At 43.0% G+C, this 27,125-nt stretch overlaps 1 protein-coding gene across 5 annotated transcripts; it reads left to right on the top strand.

Moving 5' to 3' along the window:
* The first annotated feature begins 13 nt into the window (after positions 1 to 13).
* Positions 14 to 20,658, top strand: NFYB (nuclear transcription factor Y subunit beta). 5 transcript variants are annotated; one of them, XM_065839604.2, is made up of 7 exons: positions 14 to 156; positions 9,326 to 9,419; positions 9,885 to 10,015; positions 11,833 to 12,030; positions 14,070 to 14,151; positions 18,658 to 18,737; positions 18,949 to 20,658. In XM_065839604.2, exons 2-7 carry the CDS (start codon positions 9,326 to 9,328, stop codon positions 18,979 to 18,981), a joined length of 618 nt encoding a protein of 205 aa, XP_065695676.1. In that variant the 5' UTR covers positions 14 to 156; the 3' UTR covers positions 18,982 to 20,658. The 5 variants fall into 5 exon arrangements, with proteins under 5 accessions (XP_065695676.1, XP_065695685.1, XP_065695695.1 ...); XM_065839613.2 differs by having other exon boundaries at positions 109 to 184; XM_065839623.2 differs by lacking the exon at positions 14 to 156 and adding an exon at positions 879 to 1,556.
* The last annotated feature ends 6,467 nt before the right edge of the window (positions 20,659 to 27,125 follow it).

Raw genomic sequence — 27,125 nt, 5'->3', positions numbered from 1 at the left:
GGAAGAGCCGGCGCGCGTGGCGGGGAGGCGGCGCGGAGGGAGGGCAGCCCGGCTGCGGGAAGCGGGGCTCCGCGCTGGGACTGGTTCCTTCGCAGCCATTTTCTGTCCAACCAAACAGCCGATTTGCGGAGGGAGCCAACCAGGGCCGCACTGGAGGTTTGTGCCTGGCTCCGGCCAATGATTGGTAACCGGTTCCACTGCAGGCTCGAATGAAATGTCCGTCTCCCTCCCCGGGCCCCGGCGCTGCCGCCGCGCCGCCGCCGCGGGGACCAGGAAGTGTGGGGCGGCAGCCCCCGGGCCGCGCTTACCGGCCGCTCGTCTCTTTGTGCGACCGGAGGCGCGGGGGCCGCGCGGCCTGGGGAGTGGAGTGCGGGGGGAGGCGGCAGCATGGCGGGCAGGGAGGCAGCGGCGGGGGCTTGGCAGGGGTGGCGGGGCGGCTGCCCCCGCCGGTGTCCACTGCTGTCCGCGGGTCCGGGCACCAGGAGGTGCTTTCCCCCCCCCAGCCCGCGTCCCGGCTCCATTTTGTGGCCTAGTCCGGGGGGGGTGGGGGGGTGCGGTGGGAGGAGGCGGGGACGGGAGCGCCGTTGCCCCGGGGCCGTGTCCGCTGCGGGCCGGGCCGCGGCTGCCGTTGCGCGGGCAGGCGGGGAGCTTGGCCCCCACACAGCCCGCTGGGGTAGCTGCGGGGCGCACTGCCTTCCGCCGGGCCGGCATGCTGGCCCCTGCGACCCCGCGGCGGTGATTTTCCTCCAGGCTGGCCGGCCGCGCTCGGGCAGCTCCAGGGCCGCTGTTCCCGGCGGCGGCATGGCCGGGGGGAGGGCGGCTTTGTGGCGGCAGCGCCTCGCCGTGCGCGGGCGAAGTGGGCTCCGCGCCCTTTGGGTTTTGCCCGGCCAGTGCCGCAGCCCGGGGAGCCCCCTCCCTTAGCCGCAGGAGCCGTGGTCCCGCCGCGGTTCTGGCGGGTCAGCACCACGCCCACGGCTCCTCGCTGGGCCGGGAGCCGCGCAGCGGGGAGAGAGCGGCCCGGCATCTCGGCCCCCGCCGTTGTTGTGGAGACTGAAATTTCCTTGAAGGTCTGGCGGTGGTTTGTAGGGATCAGCAGTGTAAGGCGAGGCCCCGGGATGCGGTGAGACACCCGAGTGACCGTGCAGCCAGCGCGGTCCGAGCACGGCGCTTTGTGGAGGCGATAAGAGGCCGCCGGTCTGCGGGAGCACTCCGGCAAAAGCCCCCGGGCAGCGGGCAGGTACCGGCGTGCGGCTTCCCCTGCCCGCGGGTGCGGGAACCCGCCGCGTTCTGCTCGGAAACCGCAGCACAGGCGATTAACAATAAAGTTGCTAAATAACTGGGGATGCCTCGTCTTGTTCGATTTGCAAGCAAGGAATTGAGATGTGTGTCGAACAGGTGCAAGCTAGGCGTGAGGAAGACTTTGAGGCTATTGGTGTAGGGAGAAAGGTTTCCTCCTGCCCCTGTGCTGGCTGCTGTTGCATCATCAAATGGCATGAAATCAGGAAGCGAGATCGATTGAGCAGCATCGACAACTTATCCCATAACACACATGGCAGGTAGGAGAGAGATTGGGACTCTGCCGTTCTCAGTGGCTACACAACTCTTGGATGCTTGGCAAGTGTTCTTGCACACACCTGTGCATACCAACCACTGCTCCATCCCAAAATTATGTAGTTGGTGATCCTTAAGAGAATCGTGTAGGTTGTTCACAGCAAATCATATTGGAAAATTAAAAAAACATGTTCTAGTAATGTTTCTGCAGCTATTAAGATCCATTGGTTAAAGAAACTTCTTGGGTCTTGCTGCAATACTGCAGTGACAGAAAATCAGTGAGCTTCTAGCTTTACCAATTTCTTTGAGGCTTAACCGAAAAGATTTTGTTCTGCTTAGAACTGGCTTGGAAAAGCTACCTGGTGTGCTTGGATTGCTTTTGGGAGGGCATAATAATTGGTACCAATGACCTGAATGTGTCTAGGGAGCAAGGCATGTAGAAATCTGGATTTCAGCAGCTGAATGGGCTCTCGTATGTTGTAGCTTTTGCCTGTCTTGCTAATAGATGGAAGTTATTGTCAATTAAGAATGATTGCAGCTTTCTCAAAAGAAGCTCAGGCAAAATAGTAGCGAAAAGCAAAATGGAAGGAGTGGTTTGGTCATTATTCGCAGTCTGGCTTTAATTGGCTTGCAGGAATGGAGAAATGGGTTTATGCATAATCATTAGCATAGTGTTCTGAAACAATAAGCTTAGTGATTACTATTTTTTTCTTTCCTTATGTAGCCTATGGCTTGACAGTTATTAAGGGAGGATCTATCTCTAATTCTCTGAGAGACCCAAGATGGTTTAATCTGAATCATTATTTATGAGGTCTCTGAGTAGCTTGTGTACTGCATTGGGTAGGTGATTATATATGGTCTTGGCTGCTACCGTTTACAGCTATTACATTATATTTGAAAGACGTCAAGAATACTGGATCTAACTGTTTAGATGCCAATCCATGACAATTACAGCAGCTGAAAGTTTAATAGATCACCTCTTACTTGTGGCAATAATTACATGAAGGGAGGCAGTGTACAGAAATTGAGAGAAAAAGATTGTTCAAGATACTGTGAAGATGTGAAGTGTGAAATAGTACGAAACTTTCAAAGTTGCATCTTGTTTTGTCAACATTTAAGAGAGACTTGCAAGGCTCTTCCTTTAGTGCTTTCAAATGCAAATCTCTAATGACTTCACCTTTAACATTTTGCTTAGAGAGAAACTTGACTTCAGTACTGAGTTTTCCAATAGTACTTTAGAGAAACATGGTATTTGAAAATTGATGTTTTAGTGGCAGGATGCTTGTAGAAAGTGAAAAACATGTCTCTGTATATGCACACACTAAACATATTAATAACATTGGTAGAATGAAAGGAAGTGTCAGCAAATCTGATAATTTTGACTGAAAATATTAGTCTGGTCTGAACTAGCTTTCTGAAACTCATACTTGCCCCGTTGCTTGAGAGGAATAAGCTTTCTTGGCACACTTGGTGTACTACCACAATGAAGGAAGAATATAACCAACACAGAGATGTTATCAAACTAAAAAAACCAGGCTGATTTATGGATTGCTGCTTTAATAAACAGATAAGCTTAGTTTTTCAGAAATAAAAAAATCTAGCAAAACATAATAAACCTTAATAGGGAGGGTAATATGGGGCTTTTAATCAGTGTTGCAGGAGGAAGGAGGTGCTGGGGCAGCCTGTTCAGCCGTGCTGCCCTCTTCAAGCTTCTGCAAAAGCAACAAAACTGCCTCTGACCTGCCATTTATCTTGTGGTGGTTCTTTTGTGGTTTTTGTTTGTGGTTTTTTGTTCGTTTGGGGTTTTTTGTTTGGTTTGTTTTTGTCTGTATGTGTGTTTTGTTGGTTTGGTTTTGTTTTTTTCCCCCCTCCAGCTTCTCTCTTTTACTGCCAAAAAAAGGAGGATGCATGGAGACTCAAGCTTCTCCTGCTTGCTCTGTATCACTGATCCACCTCTATTTGATATAAAAATGTATGTGGTGTTAGTCCATCTATATACATCACAGCCACCCGTGCATATGAGCTGTTAGCCAGCCCAGTAAGGAGTCACCACATGCTCTGGCACAGCTGGATCCATGTGGAGGGGACTGGTGGCTGGTGACATAGGTAGGGGCTTGTAAAATGCACCATAGAGCTGATAATACTGATACTTGGAGGGGAAGGGTGTAAAGGCCCTGTTTGGATGTCAGGCAGAGGTTTTCTCCCTGTGGTCCAGGGGAAGGAGGTTGGTACAGCTGAGATGCAAACAAGCCTTAGTGATGCTGTCAGGTCTTTTCAACATCAGTCTGCTTCTCCTAATGTTATTCTGCTGTGGGGGGAAACACTGAATGTGAGGGATCAGAGGAACCTGAGATGGAGAGAGATGGTGAAGCATCTGTCTCTCTTCTAGTCATGTGCTAAGGGGTTTTAGCTTTACATTTTTGTGGATCTGATGGAACAATGTCCTGTGTATGTGTTTACCAGTCAATGTTTCTTGCTGCAGGAGACACTGCTTTGCTGCTAGATGAGAATTCAGTGGGATATTAGGTTCTCCAGAAGTCATTGAAAAATAAAAGGAAATAAAAATTGCATTTTAAATTAAAAAAATATTTGTGTTCCTGTGTAGGAGCACCAAGTGACGGTGCAGAAAGCTCAAATAAAACTTCATTGTCTCTGCTGTTATGTATTGCTTTACAGCTTCACATCTCTTGTGGTAAGGTGTGGTACAAAAATAATCTGCAATGGCTGAAGTGATTGCTACCTACAGCTTTAGTGACCATTTCTGTGCTGCTTCAGTGGCAGGGACAACTGTGTGGAAAGTTTACCAAGTGTCAGTTCATTCCATATCTTTTTCTGCTGTCCCTCTTGTAGGGGTAGCAGTTTTGAGAGACACAGGGTAGAAAGCATGTAAGGTGCTTTAATCACAAGAGGCCTTGGGTTTCTCTCAAGAGACCAGTTTTGCACATCATTGACAGGTAACTTCCCCATTATGAAGATAAAATCTTGTTTGATTCTATTTTTTCCTTTTACACTGATATAATTTTCAGACCCTGTCCTCAGTGCCAACAGGTCTGGGCTTGCATTCTTCTTAGTATTATCATTTATCTGAGCCACCGATACTGCCTTCTTAAGGCAGCTCTCAATATTAAGCAGGATGCAAGATCTACTTTGAGATACTGAGGTTTTATTAATTCAGTATAGCTGTGATCTAGGAATATTCTGAGTTTTGGGCAGCTGACAGAAGTGTTTGTTGGTGGTTGTTTTTTTTTTTAAGCATCCTTCAGCAAATTTTCTACCAGATGTCAGAGTAAAACTGTATGTTTGTTCCCTTGCATCTTATCACCCTGTTATCTTTGCCCTTGCATCTGAAATGTTTCTCTTTTAACACATTTCCTAGGTTGATTTCCCTGGATCCATTAATTTGTATGTTCCTAGTAATATTATTTTTCGTTAGAGATTAAAAAAAACAACAGAAAACCACAATCATAACACTTTGTGCTGCTGCTCTGTATTCAGATGCATTTTGCAGTGTATCACTGAATACTTGGGTTGAGTAGTACTTACTTGGTTTCTCTCCCTTGTTGATAAAAATCAGATTGATGACACGGTTACTTTAGGGACTGACATGTTGTCGCTTCCGGTAGCCTTAGCTTTTAGTCTTGGTTCAGTCAAAATGTGTGTGCATGGAGGAGCTTTAGTGTTTTCTTACTGCTAAAGGCTAAGGGTAATGTACAACATGCAATAAGTGTTTCTTGCAGATGTGTTCTATGCCGCATTGGGCTGCTGCCTTTTTAGAGTAAATTAGGGACACTGAAAGTTCAGTGTGTTTTTGGGTTTTGTTAGTTTTTGTTTGCTCTCAATACACTCATTAATCCCCCATTTTAAACAATGTTTTTGCATTTTCAGAGTGTTCTATTGTGTTGTATGTGCTGAGCTGACCATCAGATATGCAGTGACTGCCTTAAGTTTTGAACATCTGGAATTAAAACCGTTACACTTGCATGTGTGACTGTGTTCATCATGAGATGACTGGAATAGCAGTGGCTACATTTTTCAGCAGGGTCATGTTTGTGTCATCCATCAGGCTCAAAAAAATCCTAGTAGAGTGACTAAATGGTATGTTAATGACAATTGCTGAATTCAGATGCCTAGATGTAGATTGGAATTAAATTACAACATTAAATCTGACTGAAATTCTTCCATCTAACTTATTTGGATAGAAGTAGTGAGTAGAGAAGCTGCTTCTTTCCCCCTGAGGACCCAGCCAAGCAGTGGAAGAGGCTCCCAGGCTGGCTGGGCAGGCTCCATCCACAGAGGTCTTTGAGATGTGGGTGTATAAAGCCCTGAGCAACCTGCTCTGAGCTCAAAGCTGACCCTGCTTTGAGCAGGGGTTGGGCTAGAGACCTCCTCAAGGCTCCTTCCAACCCAAATTATCCTGGATTAGGACCAGGTTAAGTGTTATGCAGAAGGGTGTTAGTGCTCTCCGTAATCCCCTGTCCCAAGGTTGTCCTGCCAGCTAAAAATCTTTCTTAAAGTAATACCCACAGAAGTAATTTCAGCTGATGTTAAGCTGTCAGTGCTTGTTTTCTTTATCTGTGATAGATCTGCTTTTTGCAAGCCTTTTCCTGTCAGTTTTGCTAATCACTATTTTAGATGTGTAATGTTGATAAGCTTCCACTCAAATTCTCACTAATTGTGAAGTAATACATACTGTAAGTAGATATGGAAGGCTGCACACAGAAAAGAATAAAAGCAAAGATAGTGCCTTGAGGATGCATTAGTCTAATAGAACAAAACCATCTGCAGATGCAGCAGAGTTGTAAGAGAGATTCAAGGAGGTCTTTTGAAGGTGAGCTGGGCTAATGAAAACAAGATGGTTTCTTAAATAATATTGGTGGGTCTTGGTGATAAAGATTCAGATGGGGCAGCCTGTAGGACAAGTGAGCAGAAACCAGTGAATTACCACATCACTGCAGAAATTTGAAGAATATGGCAATCTTGAAAGAAGGAAACATTTTAGAAGGTACGTTTCATAGGAGACTGAAAAAGGAGAGGGGAAGAAACAAAGGCATTCAGAATAGTACTGGACCTGTGTAAATGCTTAAAAGTTTGTGGAGACCCTAATTCTGAGCTAAATTATAGCAGGGATCAGAGAACCAAAACTGAGAAAAGACTGTGAGAAAATCCTAACTTAATTTTGAAGGTAGCTTTTGGGATTTACCAGACTGCAGAACATTAATTGCTTCAAATTGCAGAAGGAAAATGGACACAACTCTCTTAATGATGGGTGATGTCAGTTTTGGTGATCTTGACATGCAGGATTGTGATATCCTTGCATTGTCATTATAGCAAGCTGAGTAAGCAAACTGCAGACCCTTTGGAAAATTGAAAAGCAAAGTTAAGTCTCCTAACGAAGAGTCTGCAAAATGCAGACAAAGTGAATTTATGTGAAAGCTGGCACTCGGAAGGCTAATGCTTAAAACACCGTTCTTCCTTTGGGCAGAGCTGCTGTGTAAGAAGAGAAACTGTTTTAGAAAAGCCAATCAAAAGGGACCAGAAGTGCTTTAAAAGAAGCGATGTGTGTAATATTCTGTAGAACGAAGAAAGAGGTGGATGAGGCATTTTGTTGTAGCCTTGCCTTGAACGTGAGCAGCACCCAGGTTACATGTGTATGTGTCTCCAAGCCTGTCACCGGGCGTTGCCTAAAAGTCTGAAAGCAAAACCCAGCCCTGTGGCCACAGGCAAAGCGCAGATTAGAGAGAGGTTAAATTGCTCATATTTCTGGGTAGATATAAAAATAGTGCAAGATTGCTTCTCCCTCCCTCCTCAGGCTCATGGTTCTGGAAAGAAGGGAGCTGCATGGTCTCACGGGCTGTGACCAGGCGACCCTTTGAGGCAGAGAGTTGTTTCCAAAGACACCCAGGTACCAGCACGGCTGGTGTAGGTCAGCAATTGAATTGAGCTGAGTTCTTCCTCCCGGAGGACGTGTGTGTATCCTGTAAGTAAGGCCGGCTGCTCCCGTTGGAAACAGCTGGGTTGGAAAGATGGGCAGTGCTGGTCCAAGGAAGGACCTGCATGAAGTGTAGAATAAGAATGGAAGAGCCAATTTTTTAGTGAAAAGGTAAATAAGCAAGTGCTAGTAGGGCTGTTTGGTTTTAAATGTAGCCAAGAAAATCCAGGGCAAAGGTGAATCTGATGCTGTGCATCTGAACGTGTTCAAAAATATCTTTGGATTTGTGCACCAGTGTTGAAAGAGTTAGTGTGTGCCGAGAACCCCTTTCTCCCTCCCTAATTTTTGCATTATTTCCGCCCTCCAAAAGAAGCATTATTAAAGGACATGACTGCAAAAATAGAACTTTACCTGTGGCACCCCCCAAAAAAAAAAAATTTGAAAGCATGGGAGCTAAATGTTCTGCAGAACTTTATTATACTGATTTTCAAGACATTTGCAACTGGAAAAAAAGTCAAGATTGTCCACAATTGTGAGACTTGAATTCAAACTTACATTTGGCACTGCTAAAATAGCCCCTTTGAAAGTGGACCTGTGGACTGGCATGATTCTGTGGAAGTCTAAGCTTTCTACCGAGCACCTGATGATAGCATTTCATGAAATTAGTTATTCCTGTAAAAAGGCAAAATGTAATATGGTGGCAGGTGACATGGGCTGACACGTTTGCTGTTGCAAGAATGCACATGTATCTGCATGTTGTGTGCTGTGGCAAAAGGCAGTGATGTGTTGGGTTGCTGTTGACCTGTGGCAAGTCCCCACTGAAGAGGTGGGAACTTCCAAGGGACGCAGGAGGTGTCTTCACCTCTGTCACCGCTGCCGTGCTGGGAATTACAACACGTGGGACGTGGTTGCGTAGCAGGATGGCAGACTGCTGAGGAGCAGCACTGTGAGACCCCTTGTTCACAAAGTAGATTTTCTAGCAAACATTGAGACTTGCTGGCAAGTGGCTGCTGCTGGTCTCAGTAGTTCTGCCCCTGTCTGAAGAGGGGTGGCAGGAAGGGCAGGCTTCTCCCAGACCCCTCCAGCTGAAATGGGCTTGGTGCCTCCCAGGATGAAGGTCCCTAGCTGGGGAGGGAACTGCTGGCACTCTTGGCTTCCCTCCTTTTCCTGGCAGTCAAATTACTTACTAAACTGTGACCCAATCTCTTAAGGCTTGAGGAGGAGGCATCTTGTTCACCACATAAGAAATGTTTTTAGAGGAACAACGAAGGATGCCCAGAGAAGTGAGGTGGGACAGAAGTGGAGAAAGCAAAGGAAAATGTGACTTATGAGACATCTGGAACTGACTGATGCCACAAGGAGGATGAGGATGCAGAGCCGGTCCTGAGGTTTGGCTAGGAGAAGCTTGTTGCCAGGTTTCACAAAAGCTGTTTGGGTGGAGGGTAATAGCGAGTGAAGGATGCACTCTCTGTAATAACTGTGGGTAAAGCGTTCAGTGGGCTGGTTTTGGGTTTTGAGGGTTATTCAGAGAAACAGTTACCTTGACCTATTCTGGTCAGACTGTCACAGGAACAACGCAAGGTGGTTATGTATGTGCTGCATGAACCAAATGTTCCCGCGCCTCCAGTTGAATGTTTGCAGAAGCTTCACAGAAGAGTTTCACTATTTTTGCTGTCAGTAAAACTCAGTAACGAGAGAGAGTATACTGTTCTCAAATGGCAAAATATTTATGCTTTGTATAAATTAGCCTCATAGTTCTGAGCTGATTAAACTGCTGGTTTTCAGCAATAGCCGCACTTAGAGTATAACAAACATACCTGAAAGGTTTCTTTCTTCTGGTTGTAGATGGATGGTGATAACTCCACAACGGATGCTTCTCAGTTAGGAATTGCTGGAGATTACATTGGTGGCAGTCACTATGTGATACAGCCTCACGATGGTAAGAAATGTAGCAGTAAATACTACTATTTGTGTGTGTGTGTGTCTATATTTTCTTCCAGTTTTTTTATAGTTCTCTGTCTTCTGTCAAGCTAAGAATTTGCAACTGTTTGTGTTCATAATGCCTCACCATATAAAGCATTTTTTCTGCAGTCTGAGGCTGGAGGTTGGATTTTTCAGCATTAACACTGAGTCCTTCGGGGTGATGACAAAATCAGTGTTCAAAATTTTTACTTGACATTAAGAATGCTTGGTGTTCAGCAGCCGCATACATTTCTGTGCATAGTATGATAAAGATGATATTGAACACTCATAAAGGCAGCCGGTGTTACATCTATTTTAAAAATTATTTCTACAATGTTGATACGCTGTGCTTTCAAAAGTCTTCATCCTTCACTGTAAGATTTTAAACTGACTTAAATATTGCCTGCTGTCTATCAAATACGATTCTTTTTTATTTCATTAGACACAGAGGATAGCATGAATGATCATGAAGATACAAATGGCTCAAAGGAGAGTTTTAGAGAACAAGATATATATCTTCCAATTGCAAATGTGGCAAGGATAATGAAAAATGCCATACCTCAAACAGGAAAGGTAATACCTTTGTCTGGTAAAGAAGGTGTGTTTATTAGTTTCATTCCTTCCTCTGAGTGAACCTGAGCTGGTAGAACAATATATTTTTCCAAATGATCCTGGTTTATTAGCAAAAAGCCTTAAGAAAGAAAAAAACCCCTGACTTGGAGGTGATTGAGACGAAGTCTATTTCTCTTAGGTTTCTGAAAGCTTTTGGTAACTGCTGTAATTACAGTATCCAGAAGAGTGCTCTTCATAGGGCTTTCAAGGGTTTTGTAGATGTGTTCTCTGAAATTGTCGTGATGGGTCAGACTTGGTGACAATCCCCTATCAGTAAGAATGTTTTCTATGCAATTCTCTGTTATGAAATTTAATCTGCTTTTATTGAGATGCGTAAAACTTGGAATAAGCAAAACTTTTTGTATGAAATGAAAATCCAGTCTTAATCCTGAAGGAACGAGAATGGTTAGTCTTCCATTGCCCACGTCTTTACATATCCAAATGACCTAAGAAGTCTGCCTTACACCATATAGTGGATGAGGGCAGATATTGAAAGACTTATTTTATTTCTTCTAAAAATAGACTTTTTAATCCATTCTGCTGAGCTGGTAATTGTAGAAGCATTTGACTGTTCTACCTGTTTATCTTAAATCTTTGCAGGGCTCCTATTACTTGCTGTTTCTTTATTGTATTCCAATACAATTCCTGCCCCAGTAACATTTCTTTTAGCTAAAGTCTTTTTTGTTTTTCTTTTTTTGAGAACACTCTGAATAGAAGCAAGACATGATTTACTTGCATCTGCTTGTACTTTCATAGTGTTCAGGGCTTTCTGAAGATCTGGGTGTTACATTTATATCTTTGCTGCGAAAATCTCTTCACTAGTCCATATTGTCATAAATTTTTAGTGATCAAGATGAGATATTTCTCAAGAATCTAGCATATGGGATGTCAAGCTATCTTGAAAAGTCAGGGAGGTTTTTGTGAAGAACTGCAATGGAAGCTGCTGGCTGATGAGCAGTTATGAAAATCTCACGCTATGTGTCTGAAAATATCGGAGGAACTAGTGAAGATTCTACATACAGTTACTGCTTCATTAGTTTTTTGAAATACAAACAAGTTCTTCTCATGTGAAGTATAAGAATCTTAATTCTTATAATCTTTCAGTTGGCTCATGTCAGCTTCCCAAATAATCATGAGTAATGCTTGCTGTTATTTTAAGCCAGGTAAATTACTTGTGTCCAGCTGAAAACCATAATCAAATTTACTTGTTTCGTTATTGCTAGGGGCATATGTTTCTTCATTTGAATTCCCATTTGGAAAACTTATACCAAAATATTAAAGCATTAGAGAGGCTTGCTGCCAGGCATATATTCTAGTCCCTGAATGTGGTCAGGAAAAAACTACTTGTCCTTGCCGAATTTGTGGGAATGTACTGCAGTGGGGTTGGAACCGCTGGGTCTGTTAAAAGGAAGATGGAAGTGGACTATGACATTGTAATAACAGGTTTAAAGAGAAGGCGTAGGTAAGCAACGTATGCAATTCTGAGATGTGTCTAGATGTAGAAGCTTGTACAGAACATAGTTATGACTTCAGGAGATCCCAGCAGTTGGCTGTGCTGCCTGAAATAGCAAAACTTAGGTCAACATCACATCGCAGCTGTGCTTACATAGAGCAGTGATGACATCCAGTGGTTCCCTCGCATACAAGTGTTGCCTGAATGGCATTATCATCAGGTTTTGGGATGTTTCCTTTATATTCAGTGTATTCTTTTGGGTTTGTTTTGGTTTATAATCTTCTTGCATCTTGTTAATCATTTTACGACACCTTTTCCTTACTAGATTGCTAAGGATGCAAAGGAATGTGTGCAAGAGTGTGTAAGTGAATTCATCAGCTTTATAACGTCAGAAGCAAGTGAGAGGTGCCACCAAGAGAAAAGAAAGACCATAAACGGAGAGGATATTCTCTTTGCCATGTCTACCTTGGGGTTTGATAGCTATGTTGAACCTTTGAAGTTATACCTCCAAAAATTCAGAGAGGTTGGTATATACTTCACTCTTTCCTTATTTATTTAACCTGATTGTGTTTATCCTTAGCTTCCTGTCATTGTAAGTGTATAATGGATAACTTAAATAGCATCTCACAGCTATTGTCAGGAACTAATGTAATGTTTAAAAGCATTCCAGAGCATATAAAGAGAAAAAAGATTAAGTAAGCATTTTGGTTAGACTTGCTGATTCAAAGTAGTTAAAGCTTTCAACTGAATGAATTCTCTAATATATTGCTGGTAGTAAATCACTCTGTTCTTTAAGGGTGCCTATTAAGAATACTTAATTCGATCTTTGAGTTTGATCAATAAAACTGTACTAGACTGCATCCTCTGAGGAACTAGCTTAATGCCTGTTGTTTGTCTGGGCTCCAGATCTGCAAAAGAAAAAGTTGTTTTTCTCATGTCAGAGTAATTATTCACATGGAAGGCTATCTGCTTCATTTTTTTTTAATGTCTTATAGACTGTCCCTCAGTTTGCTTTTGATACATAGTACGTATTGGGCATGTAATCTGAGCAGTTTAGTTTATTCCTTCTCTAGCAGAAAGTGACTTTTTTTTTTTTTTTTACTTTCAACAATTAAAACTTTTTGAAAAAGAAGTTGCTTCTGCTTGGTTTTTTTGTTCTGGTTCCCAGTTTCCCCACCTCCTGTCTGGAGACCAAAGAGAATTTTGCTTTCTTGCTTCTTTACTTTCATGTTCTTTTACCTCCGAATACCAGATAAAACCAAACAAATCAAAGGTATTTTTATTAAGTGACCTCTCTTATAGTCCTAAATGAATAAGTTGTTCAGGGTTAAAATAATGCTGGGGGAAAAAAAAAAACAACTCAAAGCGATTTTTTTTTTTTCTTTAATATGGAACCTTCTGTTGGTATGGCTGCTTGGTTTTACTGGCATGAGCAAAGCAGGTATGTCTACATTGGCAGTGCTGTAGATAGACATGCTCTTCAGATTTTTTGTTCTGTAAACCTACTTTTTTTAATTAATGGGCTTAGACTTGCTACTGACATTTAATTTGCTGATGGCACTTGAAGCTTCCCCTTCCCAGAAGGTCACTTGCTGTGATAACTGAATAACAGGAGGTATAATCTAAAAGTTGAAGTATTACTGTGTGCCATCACTTTCTAGCTCTGTGTAGCAGTTGCACATGCTGTCTAAGTGCTTAATTAAAAATAAAAGTAGTGCTTAGCTAGTTTCAGTACTTCTGGAGAGGTCTGAAGTGGGTCTATGCTATTTTCATTCATTTTTGCAGATGCAAATGCTGTGGTAGTAGAGTAGTGGGATTGGGTTTTAGTTGGATAGATGGATGGATTGGATGATTTGGCTCATCAGTTTTAAACCTCCATTCCAGCTAGTTCTGTCATCAGGGTACCATATATAGTGAAATATTTCTGCTTTGTAGCTTAGTATTTAGTCTACATCAAAGAGCTGCAAAAAATAGCTTTTATACCTGTATTGTTTTCTTAGATATTTTTATGTGAAAGCATAGAGCATCAAGCTGCATACTTGTAAAACTGCATGCAGATGACTGGGAGCCTTGGCTTTCAGTGCTGATATGCTCTGGCTGTAGAATTTGTGGGCAAAGAAATCCAATATCTTAGTTTTAAATGTCAACTCTTAGTTGATGATGGCAATTGCGTGTGGCTGGTAAGCAAACATTGCACATTCTCGGTAGTTCTGAGATTCTGTGATTTCTTGTAAACACTTCTAACTGCTCCTTCTAGATTACTGCAGATCTTTGACTTTCTGCAGAAGGTGAAAGCCTTTCTGAGGACTACATGATCCTAGTTTGCAGAGTTTTTGTTTCTGAAGAGTATGTCTAAGATAAAAAACAGCCTTCATATATTCTTGTACTGTGTCCGTTCTTAAATCTATCAATAGAGTTTTACAAGTCTTGGATTTCAAACTCCAGCTGTTGACAGTGACTCTTCTGCAAGTTCCAAAGCTTGGCTAGAGCTCCTGGAGTCTTGAAACAATCTCAAGCCAACTATAATACTTCTTTATTTTTTTTTTTCTCCCCTCTCTCCAGGCAATGAAAGGAGAAAAGGGAATTGGGGGAACAGTTACAACTGCAGATGGTCTAAGTGAGGAGCTCACAGAGGAAGCATTTAGTAAGTAAAACTTTTAAATTTATTATATTGTTACTAAGGCTTTTCTCTAAAAACAGCACTTCCTTTAGATGTCAGAATTCTTATTGGAGGAATATATTGTGGACTGGTCACATATTACACCTGTAATCCATTGAGATTTTCATTTGAGTTATCTGGAGGATAACCTGTGCTTGGATAAACTCCTCACAATCAGTAGAATTTATGGTCAGAATGATGTAACACAGTCATAAATTGTGACATTATAGAAATAGCTAATATCAACTGCGGAAGATTTTTAAATTAAGACATTAATGCCAGTAGTTTTTCCTCTATGCTTAAACACGGATTGTAATGAAAGGTGCCAACTTTTTTTTTTTTTCCTTTCCCCAGTAGCTGCTTATTTAGGCCACATTCATTCTACTTGCAAGACTGTTGGGGAAAAAAGTAAAATAAACTGTACTTGATGACTTGAGGAGCTCGTCTTTGAGAAATGAGCCAGAGAAGAACATCATCTTTGTATAATTCTAAAACATGTAGTATTTCTTATATTCAAAACAATGCACAGATTGGCAACTAAAAGGTATAGGGCGAGCGGCATCATATGCATACACTGTAGTTTTTCTTCCTTACGCTGTAAATTAAGGCCTGACACTTGGTGGGACTTTGTGTTGGTTTTGTTTATGCTGGATTCTTGCTCATAATCTTCACCTTGGCTTTTAAGTGTTATGGGCTGATTACCTTGAAGCTGACACAATAAGAATTTGGAGGTGCAGCTCTAGTCAGATCTAGTGACCAGATTTAGTTTTTCAATAATCTGATAAATCTTCTATTTTCACTCCCAGTATGATGACTATATAATCCAGTAGAGTCTTTGGGCCGCTCCTAGCCTGGAAGATAAGCTCTTAAAACTGGCTGGAAATCTAAACTTAAATATGTAAACCTAGATATTGCAGGGTACTTATAGAAAGCTTTGTGGGTTTTTTTAATATGACTGTTTTCATTTTATAATTAAAGGTTAGGCAATGCAGATAGTAAACTCTTATCAATACTCATATGTAATAGCTCTAGTTCAGAAGCAGTAAGACACTAGCACAACTATAGGCCCAACTTACTTATCTTGGGCATGTTCCTAACAGTTTCTGATTGCAACTGTTGGGAGTCTGTCCAGCTCAGAAGCTTGTCAAATCAATACATAGAAATTGTTCTAAAAGCTTTACTTTGCATATATTCCATTTTGCACTTCGGGCATTTAAATTGCAGGTCAAGAGTTGAGGCAGAATATAGAGTTGGAAACTTAGGATTGTGTCTGTGTCCATTATCTTGTTTTGTATGGGCAACGAGGCAAGTTCACAAAAAGCTTCTCCTCTGGATGCTCATGCTCTGCTTAGCCTGACTATGATGCTCACCAGAAAATGGAAACCAGAAAACCAGAATCCTCTGTCCCCTTCCCAAATTTGATATGGTCCCTGTTAAAAGGCAGAAGGCTGAAAATCTGTTCCTAGTCACTTGTTTAAATATCTCAGGCCTAAGAACCAAAGTGTGCTGCTGTGATTTGAAAAGAACAGCTTTGGAAGTGAATATTAAGTCTTGGCAGGATGCAAAGGAGATGCTGCAGTAAAAGAGGAAGAAGGAAAAAAAAAAAAGTATGTAAAATAACTGACCATGTTGAGTGCTGCAGGTCTGTATCTCCATAGGGGCAGTAAGAGATCTGTTCAGAATGCTGCTCGCACTGCCGGAGCACCACTAACAGCCTGGCTACTGTGGCATCACCCTCCCTTGCCAGGGCTGGGTCAGAGGTTTGGCGTTCAACTCTGCTGGATGTACATGTACATGTACGCACATGTACATGTACATCGAAGGGCAGTAAAATTTTGGACCAGCCGAAGCCACTTCTCACTGTGATCTTAATGCACCTCTTAACTTGCAACTTAAGTATTTGAAAATTAGTACAACAAAGGTAGAGGAAAATGAAAAAAGGAAGAAAATAAACCAAACCAAACAAAACCCAAACACAACCAACCAAAAAAACCACCAAAACCCCAATTAACCCCACCCCGCCAAACTCGCTCATGTCAGCTTTCAAATGGAAGCTGTTAGGATTATACTGTCTGTCCAGAATTCTTTTTTATGGGTTATATGTCTTATTTATACGTAGTAACAGCCGTACTTCAGAAAGAAGAAAGCCCCATTCTTTGTTTTCTAGCTGAGAATGTTATGTTACAGTGATTTAACTTAAGAGTTTCACAGAATCACAGAATGTTAGGGATTGGAAGAGACCTCGAAAGATCATCTAGTCCAATCCACCTGCCGGAGCAGGAACACCTAGATGAGGTTACACAGGAAGGCATCCAGGCAGGTCTTGAATGCATCCAGAGTAGGAGACTCCACAGCCTCCCTGGGCAGCCTGTTCCAGTGTCTGTCACCCTCACTGAGAAGAAGTTTCTTCTCAAATTTAAGTGGAACCTTTTGTGTTCCAGTTTGTACCCATTACCCCTTGTCGTATCATTGGTTGTCACCGAGAAGAGCCTGGCTCCATCCTCATGAAACTCACCCTTTATATATCTGTAAACATTAATGAGGTCACCCCTCAGTCTCATCTTCTCCAAGCTAAAGAGACCCAGCTCCTTCAGCCTTTCCTCATAAGGGAAATGCTCCACTCCCTTAATCATCTTTGTTGCCCTGCGCTGGACTCTCTCCAGCAGTTCCCTGTCCTTCTTGAACTGAGGGGCCCAGAACTGGACACAATATTCCAGATGTGGTCTCACCAGGGCAGAGTAGAAGGGAAGGAGAACCTCTCTCGACCTATTAACCATCCCCCTTCTAATACATCCCAGGATGCCATTGGGCTTCCTGGCCACAAGGGCACAGTGCTGGCTCATGGTCATCCTGCTGTCCACCAGGACCCTCAGGTGCCTTTCCCCTACTCTGCTCTTAATAGGTCATTCCCCAACTTACATTGGAACCTGGGGTTGTTCCTACCCAGATGTAGGACTGCACACTTTCCCTTGTTATATTTCATTAAATTTTTCCCCACCCAACTCTCCAGCCTGTCCGGGTCTCGCTGGATGGCAGCACAGCCTTCTGGCGTGTCAGCCACTCCTCCCAGCTTGGTGCCATCGGCAAACTTGCTGATAGTACACTCTAGTCCCTCATCCAAATCATTGATGAATATATGGAATAATACAGGCCCCAGTACTGACCCCTGAGGCACTCCACTAGATACAGGCCTCCATTGACCACGGCTCTCTGGCTTCTTCCCTTCAGCCAGTTCGCAGTCCACCTCACTACCTGTTCATCCAGACCGCACTCCCTCAATTTAGCTGTAAGGATGCTGTGGGAGACTGTGTCAAATGCCTTACTCAAGTCAAGGTAGACCACGTCCACCGCTCTGCCATCATCCATCCATCTTGTTATGTCCTCATAAAAGTCAATGAGGTTGGTCAAGCACGACTTCCCTTTGGTGAAGCCATGTTGACTGCCTCTAATGACCCTCATCCCTAATATGCCTTGAGATGGTACCAAGGATGAGTCGTTCCATCAGTTTCCCAGGGATGGAGGTGAGGCTGACCGGTCTATAGTTACCTGGGTCCTCCTCCTTGCCCTTTTTGAAGACTGGAGTAGCATTTGCTTTCCTCCAATCCTCAGGCACCTCTCCTGTTTCCCAAGACTTGGCAAAGATGATGGAGAGCGGTCCAGCAATGACCTCAGCCAGCTCAATTTTGCTGCTTTTTTTCCAAGTAGCAATTGTAATACACCTACTCTGAATGTTACAGAGTTCAACGTACCTGTTATTGTAAAGGTTTATCTTAGGGCATCACTCCCTGTGTTTTCTCTCTAAATCTCAGAAGTTCTTTTTACTCTGTTCATTGGCCTCTTCTCTCCTATGTGAAATTTGGAGCTCCTGTGCCTACCCCGATGGACATGTTGAAGTCAACCAGTGTCATGTCAGGCTCTTGCAGGGGCTTTTTTTTTTCGGTCATTGCTTGTCTCTTTTTGTCTCTGGTGTCTTCCTTGGGACTTCCATGTTATGGAGTCCCTGATGGATCCTGTTTTATAAAGAAACACAACGATTTCATTGAGTTCCTCACGCATGTGTATGCTCAAGTGCTAACCTCATGTCTAAACCAAACTGAATTTTCTAGGTTTCTTGGGATATTGAATACTGGACATTGCTTTTTCAATGGTCAGGATGGCAAACTCCATTTGCCAGTGTATAGCTGTGTATGTTCTGCTTCAATAGGTAGATTGGCAGAACCAGGTGCAGTCTTACTTTTAGGTTATCTCATGCAGAATTAAGTTGAATTTTGCTTCTTAAGTGTTTCTTCTTAATGGGAATAAGCTTGTTTACTTGTAACAGTCAGTGACAAGTGTGTCAGTACACAGTGTAGGACAGTAGCTGTCAGGAGAGGAATGGCTCCACAGTCCTAGAGTGGACCGCAATTAAAGGTCATTTAATGGTGACATCAAACCAGGCTCTGAGTATCCTGCAGTTCCTCTCTAACTTTCTTAAAATGTTCTTTCTTTCAGCTAACCAGTTGCCAGCAGGCTTAATAACTACAGACGGCCAACAGCAGAATGTTATGGTCTACACAACATCATATCAACAGGTACTGGATCCTGTCTCCTCCTCTCCCTTCTGCTACTAAAATTCAAACACTAATTCAGCTGCTGTGTTCTGAAAGATGAGCATGGATTTTGTTTAGTCCTTCGGTGGTGGCTGTCATGACATTCCAACACCGTGACAATGCAAGGCTGGAAGCTGCGATGCCGGTTCAGAAAAAGTGCATTTGAATGTAAGCTTGCGTTTTCTTTCTCTAGATCTCCGGTGTTCAACAAATTCAGTTCTCATGATTTGAAGAAAACTTTGGATCTGGGAACACGAGACAGAAAAGCTGCGCAACTCTAACGAAGAGGCAGTTTTAATGACTGGTGAAGAGATTTATCTCTTTGTATATTAAATAGCTGTAATGTAGCTACCTAAAGCTTGACTAATTGAGGTGTTGAGTTCTGACTCAAATCTTTTTCATGATGATTTTAAAAAAAATTGGATTTTAAAGGTATTAAAGTATTTTTGTTTTGTACAAGAGTTTGTTGCTCTGTATAACTCCTGTATGCATTGTATATTGCAATTTATTACTGTCAGAGATTTGTAGACAGTTTCTTATTTTCATATTGAATCATGTTACTTTTGTAATTCAGGTAAACAGCTGGGTTAATTCATGTCTACCCTTTGAATAAAATTGCAAGGGTAAAGTTCATTTTTGAATGCAAGTTGCCTTTATTATAAAGATTGAGTTGGTCTCGGTTATGTAACTTGTCTTGCATGACAACCTCAACTAACTTTACATGTCAGTATATTTATTGAAATTTTGAAAGGGACCTTTTCCTCATGAAGATAGCAGCTCAGAAGGATATTGCTACAACTGTTTTTTGTTTTGTTTTTTTATGTAACTTCAAAAATTAAAAGTTAATCGAAAACAGCCAGTGCTCTACTGCATTTAGAGACTTGGAGCTTATCAACAGTGTTGATGAAAACACTGACTGTGTGCAACACAGGTCTTAATTTAATTTTTTTTTTCAGTTGCATTAACTCTCCTTAGACTTACTTTGATATGTTTAAAGTAGTCTTTGTGCTACTGAAGTAACCCTTCCTTTTTATGTATGGTTTTTAGAATCCAAACCTTAGAAATTCAAGGGGAGGGAGGGGGGGAATTTTATAGTCCTTGTGGTAAAACATTTCATTTTAACTTTTTACTGAAATGTTTTAAGGTTTCTCGTGAGACTGTGGGAACTCAACTGTGTTAGCGACTTTCTGTGTACAGGCTGCGTGTGTGTGTGCGTGCGAGTGACTGAAACTTGAACGAGTGACACAAATCTGAAATGGAAGACAGACTTTTAGTTTGCTGTCTCTTCCTGGTTTTGCAATAAACTCTACCTGGATAATGTAGTTGTGTATAGTTAGTGAGCTGTTCTTAGCAACGTTACTGTTTCTTTAAAAATTGGGTGGGTAGTTTTGTTAGATGGGGTGTCATAGCCTGTTAGGATAGGGCTGGTGGTTTTAGTAATATATCTTATTCAGCCTGAATTTTGGGACCCTTGATATTTTTACTGTTTGCAGTTGACTGAAATGTAATATAATTATCTTTCCACATACCTGTCATTAATTTCAGCAAACCACACCTTGAACCTGTTGCCATATAATTTCTTGCTGGTTTTGTCTCTCTTTGGTTTTTGTTTTTTGTGTTTTTTTTTTAAGTAACAGTTTAATATCGAGAAAAGAGTTTAAACTAAGACATCCTGGAAACCTGAAACAACCAGTTCTTCGCTAAACAAAAATTTTTGGTATGTGCAGATTTGAACAGTGTTCCTTACAAATCAGCATCGTGCTGGCAGAGCCTCTGGAGGCAATCCAGTGTATTTTGTGGCAATTTGGGCGGACGTTCTGGGTTCTGTGGCAGTCTGTCAATCTTCAGCAGCTATGACTGAACAAATGGACTTTTTCATTAAATGGACAAATGAATAACACAATCCCTACATGAGCCCCTTCTGTTTGTATTCCGTTTATTTCAGCCCTTCATTCCCTGTTCTTGATGTTCCCAAATTTGCAGTGGAAAAAGCTGTGATCACAGCTAAGGAGAAGCTGAGAGAGATTCGACAGCTGGATGTGCAGAAAGGGGGCTGAGGTTGTCCCTCACATTCGCTTGAAACCAGTTATATTTTTCAGCCTGCCGTTTACTCCTGAGAGTTCAGGTTTAAGTGTTTTGAGTTTATGGTTTACACACCATCATGTGCGCAAAGGAGCTGATATTGCATTGGTTTTCTCTTTTTTTTTCATTCTCCCCTCCAGCCCCCTGAGGTCCGGGGACAAAACTGCAACCAACTTGCTCATTCACTGCCTGAAAATACACATGTAGAACCAGCAGTGCAACACCTGGTTTGATTTCTCTCTGAAACCATTCACCTAATAAAATTTGCAGGTTACCGTAGTGCTGGTAGAACAAACGTGGTCTGAGAAAATAGTAGTAGCATAATCACTGTGGAGTGGTTTTTTAATTTAACAACTGATGTGTGTTCTCACTTTTCTTTTGGTAAGTATTCAAAAATTGAGTAGCTTAGATCCAAACCAGGAGTGACCGTTCCTGTCATATCCCATCTGCTTCTATGAAAGTGCCATCTTTGGTTTTCTGAATGTTTTGTTTGAACTAAGATAACCCCAAACTGAGCTTGAGACAGGTAGGGCAGCCTGTGCTAAAACTTGGAGAAGGGCTGCTTCAAACAGCAAGGTTGATCAAAGATCTTTTTCCAAGCACAGTGACATTTTTTTAGGTGTCTTTCCATGACAGAAGCAAATTTTACTACATTAATTTTTTGAATGGATTTCTGTGTGACTCGATTCTTCTGATCTTTCTTTATGGAATGCTTCTGGTGTCTTTAAAAGCACAGAAACACTGTTATCTCCAGTCAACATGCACTTGTGAGAAAAGCTAATTTAGATGGTGTTCTTCCATGTCCCATTTTCATTACAGGCTTAACGGGAGCTGAGGCTCTGCCCTTACCAGTCTTGCTGCTGTACAGATGCATCTTTACAGTTTTGTTTATTCCTCTGTTGTGATCTCCACTAAATACTGAAATATGTGGCTGGATGGTGTAGCCAGAACACAGAGGCAGTCTTGGCATGAAGCGGGACATCCTAAATACCTACTGACCCACGCTTCTCTGCCTCGAGCTAAAAATCAGTATGAATTATGTGGGCTATAAATAGCCATCTTCCTTGAACTGCACTGTGGATACACTGTGAATCGTGTCAGATTAGTAGATGATCCCTACCGCAGAATTTCAAGATGATGCTCATTAATGTGTTGTAAGCAAATATAGGTGATTTCTCTCTTGTCCTCAGCAGGAGAGGAAGCATATGGGCAACTGCAGATGAACAGGAGGTTCCTCAGTGCAAAGCAACAGAGAGAGCAAAGGGGAGAGCCCAGGGCTGGTATTTTCCCCACCACCTTGCTGTCATGATAAGAGCTGGCAGCAGTCTTGCTTACAGCTATAAAATTCTTCATTTTGCAGAGCTTTGAATGTGATTAATACTCTGGTTAAGTCACATAGACTCATCGATTCAGTTATATTTACAGTGATAAGACAGCTTGCTTTTTAATCACTGAATTCCCAAATGGTGCGGGCTAGACTTTTTTCAGTTTTTATTTGTTCTGAGTAAAGTAGAGGAAAGGAAGTTTTTCACTTAAATGTGTAGTGAATTTTCTTAGGTTTATAAATGAAAACCTGGTATGTAGATTCTAGGATGAATAATGCAATGGGGAGCTATCTTTTATATATGGCCCAAGCAGTCCTATAGGAAGAAGTTAAATACTGATAATGTGGACAATGGTTAGTCTTACATTCCCCTGTAAAACTGGTTTGGTGAAAAAAGCAGTGGTGGAAGGAAGCTTTTTGGCTAAACTACAGTTTAAAACATGTCCTAGTTGAAAATGCAGGCCAGTTTCTCTTCTTTGAAAATAAACACTTCCACCCTTTAAAAGGCTGAAAAAGATACACTTAAGCAACTGACTATTGATTGGTTTACCTATTGATTTGTGAAACTGGCATGATAATGGACTGTGATGTCACCTCTGACCCTTAGTATGTAAAAGGTTAATGGAAATCTCTCTGGCAGCTCAGTGTCCTTTCAGCTTGCGCTGACATTCAAGGCCAAATGCTCTTGGGAGTGAGGGCTGTTTGCTCCTCTGCACAATAGTTTCCAAATGGGTGCCAGCATCCAAGTGTGGCTGTGGAGGCAGGGAGAGGAGAGGCAGCGCACAACAGCTCAGGGGGAGTCAGCTATGCTGGTTTAGGAAATATTCCAGGCAAATTGCCAGGATAATTTCCTGGAATATCTTATTGCAGTACGCTGGTCCAGGGGATCCATTTATCACGAGCAATAGCACCTAATTTTCTTTTACATGGAAGGAAACTATTGAGGGTTTAAATCTGCTGGGAAGAGGAGCATCCTTCAGGCTGCTAATCTAACCTGTGTGTGCCTGATACTTCATCTGGTCCAGTCTGTGCAGCACCAGGGATTGTAGTTGACTTTTAGGACAGAGCTGCCTGAAGGGGTTTGGTTTCTGGCTAACAAACCACAGTAACACTGGCTCAGTGCTCACTCCCAGGAGGCACATCAACAATCAGTGCATTGCAAACCAAGTTTTAGCAGCAATTCATTCCTCGCCAGAATCAGCCCAGGTTTTTGGTTCTGTTCAGGTGTGCAGACCAGTTTTCTGCAGAAACTGTAGAATCATAGAATAGTTTGCGTTGGGAGGGACCTTCAAAGGTCATCCAGTCCAACCCCCTGCCGTGAGCAGGGACATCTTCAACTAGATCAGGTTGCTCAGAGCCCCATCCAGCCTGGCCTGGGATGTTTCCAGGGATGGGGCATCTACCACCTCTCTGGGCAACCTGGGCCAGTGTTTCACCACCCGCATTGTAAAAACTTTCTTCCTCATGTCAGGCCTGAATCTCCCCTCCCTTAGTTTAAAACCATTACCCCTTGTTCTATCACAACAGGCCCTGCTAAAGAGTCTGTCCCCATCTTTCTTATAGGCCCCTTTTAAGTGCTAAAAGGCTGCAATAAGGTCACCCTGGAGCCTTTTCTTCTCCAGGCAATCAGATCACTGGGTGCAGTGTAATTCCTCCCCTGCCATTGGGACACAGTCACTAAAGCACTTTCCTGCTGCTCCTGAACTGTTGTCATTATGTCTTCTCTGTGCACAGTGAAAGAAAGAAAAAGGGTTGTTTCCAACTCAAAGAGGTTCCCTGCCTCAGTACACAGCTTTCCCCAAACTAGGGGTAGGGCATGAAACTAGTCACTGTTTGGAGCTTGCCTGGTGACATATACAGCAGAAAACTAACTTCTTAGATGTATTTTTTTGCTTCGGGTGTCCCTTCAGCACGGCAGAAAACAGAGAGGCAAAATTATAGAAGACTTTTTTTTCTTTTAAATCAACAAAATGAATCAGTCAATAAGGGCAGGGAATCTGCCTGAAATGACACAACTGTGATGACGAGAGTATCTCACCCCCAAAAGGACACAGGACCAGGGACAGCAAATAAAAGCAACCCCCAGCTGCCAAACTGAGACTCACAGTTCAGATACAGATGCTGCGTCACTTGAAATACAACTGCAGCTAAACCTTGGTCCCCAATTTGTGCACCAGCAAAAGGGGACTGAGTATACACAATTTTAATTCCTCTCCACAGCCTGTGTGAAGACAAACAGTTGATGCCATCAGAACTTATCTCACATCACTGGTGAGAACAGCGTCGTGCAGACACAGCACTTGGGGACACGCAGGTTTGTTTCTGCACTGTCTCCTTGACCCCAGCCATGAAATCCAACCCCCACCCCCCAGATGCCCAAGTTCCCTGCGTATAACGCAACACAGCAGGAGACGCAATCTGCAGAGCAGGCGGATGCCTGGAGGAACAGCTGAGCACTGGGGGAGGAGGTAAGGGATCCGAAATATCCCCTCAAGCCAGCTGGAAAGCATTTCTGTTGCGGGGAAACGGCTCTGTCACTTGGGGATGGGAACATGGAGGCTGCGGGGTCTGGGGAGGGCTGTGCCAGAGGACCAGTCTCCTCTTACTCTTGTTGAAAACCAGCAGCGACAGCCACGTTTTACAAGCTCGTCCAAAGTGTCTGCTGAGTGGATGCAGTGCGATCAAGTTCTGTACCCACCAAAGAAGAAATACTGACAATAACTGGCAATTTCGTGCTGTCTGGCTTGGCAACTCCCAAGCTGTTTCAGATGGCTCAGCAGCGCCTTTCTACAGCAACTTCATCTTCCTAACCTTCTAACAGCAGCACAAATCCAATGAACTGATTTCAGTAACTAACTTTTGAATAATAACTGCATAAATAGTCTGCATTTATACCAAAACTGTAACATAAGCAGATGAAACCTCAAGCTGTTAGATTGAAATTTCAAGACTTTTCTTCAAGACGGTTATTTTAGGGAGTTGCTCCCAGGCCCCAAATATTTTTCTTCCAGAGCATACAGCATAGAAAGTCAACACATAAAGGTCTCCTCCCTACTCAGGCAAAGTGCAATGAAGAAATAATTACAAAGTTGCTGCTAAAAAAGAAATTCTGGTGTACTTCTTAATGCTGGTCAAAGCCAGAAGCTACTACTTGTACCTAATAACTTTTTGTTAAAGGAGAGTTATCAGCACTGCATGTAAGAGAGGGGTGGTTATCCTAAAAGACAGTTGATTCCCTGGCAAACAAAAGCCCAAACAAACAACAACAAAAACCCTAATTCCCCCCCCTCTCCCCTCCAAAAAAATAGTCCAAACAAAACAAACCCACAACAAACATCAAACCAAACCAACAAACAAAAAAACCCCAACCAAAACTAAACAAAAATATTTAAATGAGAGAATGCAAACAAAAAAACGGGATGAATACAAAAGCAAGGAACTGGTGGTTTTGAACCTCCTAAAATGGCGCATACCCAGCGAGCCTCTTTTAAGAAGCACTTGGAAATAATTGTATATTGATAACTTCCATGTGTGGATAACAGTATTTTATAATCTCATCAGATACAGAAATAACTCTCTGAACACTGCTCACCATTTGGTATACACTGAAATGCTTAGTCTCTTTTTCTCTTTGAAGATACCATATTCGAGTCTTAATTTTCATTTTAAGGAGCTGCTGTACCAACTTAGCAATAATGTCATATATTAAAAGCAGATGCTTGCAAGAGGCAAGAACACCCTCAATAAAACAATGACAGCAAACCAAACCCAGCCCAAATTTGGTAGATTTTTTTGGTTTTGTTATTGGCAGGGCTATAAGTTCAACAAGTGAGGTACTTCAGGCTTTTGAAGGATTTCGGGAACAGAGCCAGGAGCCACTTATCACCTTTTTAGATGCCAGGTTTTCATTATCTATAGTTAGGCACATATGGACACAGTTAGACAGACAGGCACAATAGCTCAGAGAGATCTCTTGGGCCTTCCTCCTATCCCAGCCCTCCTCTTCTTTGCCCCTGTCCTCTCAGGCAGCCCAGCCCTTCCCTTTCTTTTCCTCCACTGCTTCTGCCTCTTTGCTGAACTGATGAGCCCAGCCGAGCAAATTTATACCATCTCATGTAGTCTGAAATTAAACTGGGTGCCTACAACACGTCCTCATCCTGCTGCCTCCAGCCTCCCGGGCGTTTTCCACTACTGACACCAGCAAAAGAGAACCACGGAATAGTTTGGGTTGGAAGGGACCTTCAAAGCTCATCTAGTCCAACCATGAGCAGGGACATCTTCAACTAGATCAGGTTGCTCAGAGCCCCATCCAGCCTGGCCTGGGATGTTTCCAGGGATGGGGCATGGCCAAACAGTGGCTTTTGTGCTTGACTGGGGGCGGTGAGGGCCAGGAAAGCAAAGGAGAAGTGGCAGAGGGCTGTGTCTCCAGCACCAAGCCCCACAGCCACGGGCAACCACACTGCTCACAGGGGGTCTCCCCCAGTGCCGGGCTGGGTGCTGACACTGGCCAGAGCCTGTTTCTAGGTGGGTTCAACCACCACCCCCCTTGGTTTGGGGAAAACAGAAGGATTCAGCCACACAGACCCTGCTGTATTGCTTGTACTCAGGCCAAGCAACACATCTGGGTTTGGTTCATGATTTGTATTGTAGCAGCTATTTCCCAAACCAGGCCCGCCTAAGGCCGCAGCAGGGCTCCGCGGGTGCAAGAGAGAAATTCTCTGGCTGAGACCTGACATGGTTCATTCACACTGGGATCCAGCCAACCCCCACCTACCCCACAGCACCTGGCGGGGAATTCCTCTCTGCAGGAAGCAGTATCCTAAAAACTCATTCATGGAGCAAGAGGATCTATTTTAAGCTCATCTTCCTGCTACTTTCAACCACCTTCTAGAAATTCTAATGAAAGGGATCTCCTCAATGGAAACCACCACCAAAATGAAGGTTTCACAGTCACTAGCTGGAGG

This window comes from Patagioenas fasciata, chromosome 1, assembly GCF_037038585.1.
Source record: "Patagioenas fasciata isolate bPatFas1 chromosome 1, bPatFas1.hap1, whole genome shotgun sequence".
Classification (NCBI taxonomy): Eukaryota; Metazoa; Chordata; class Aves; order Columbiformes; family Columbidae; genus Patagioenas; species Patagioenas fasciata.
This window is presented reverse-complemented; position numbering and strand designations above follow the sequence as displayed.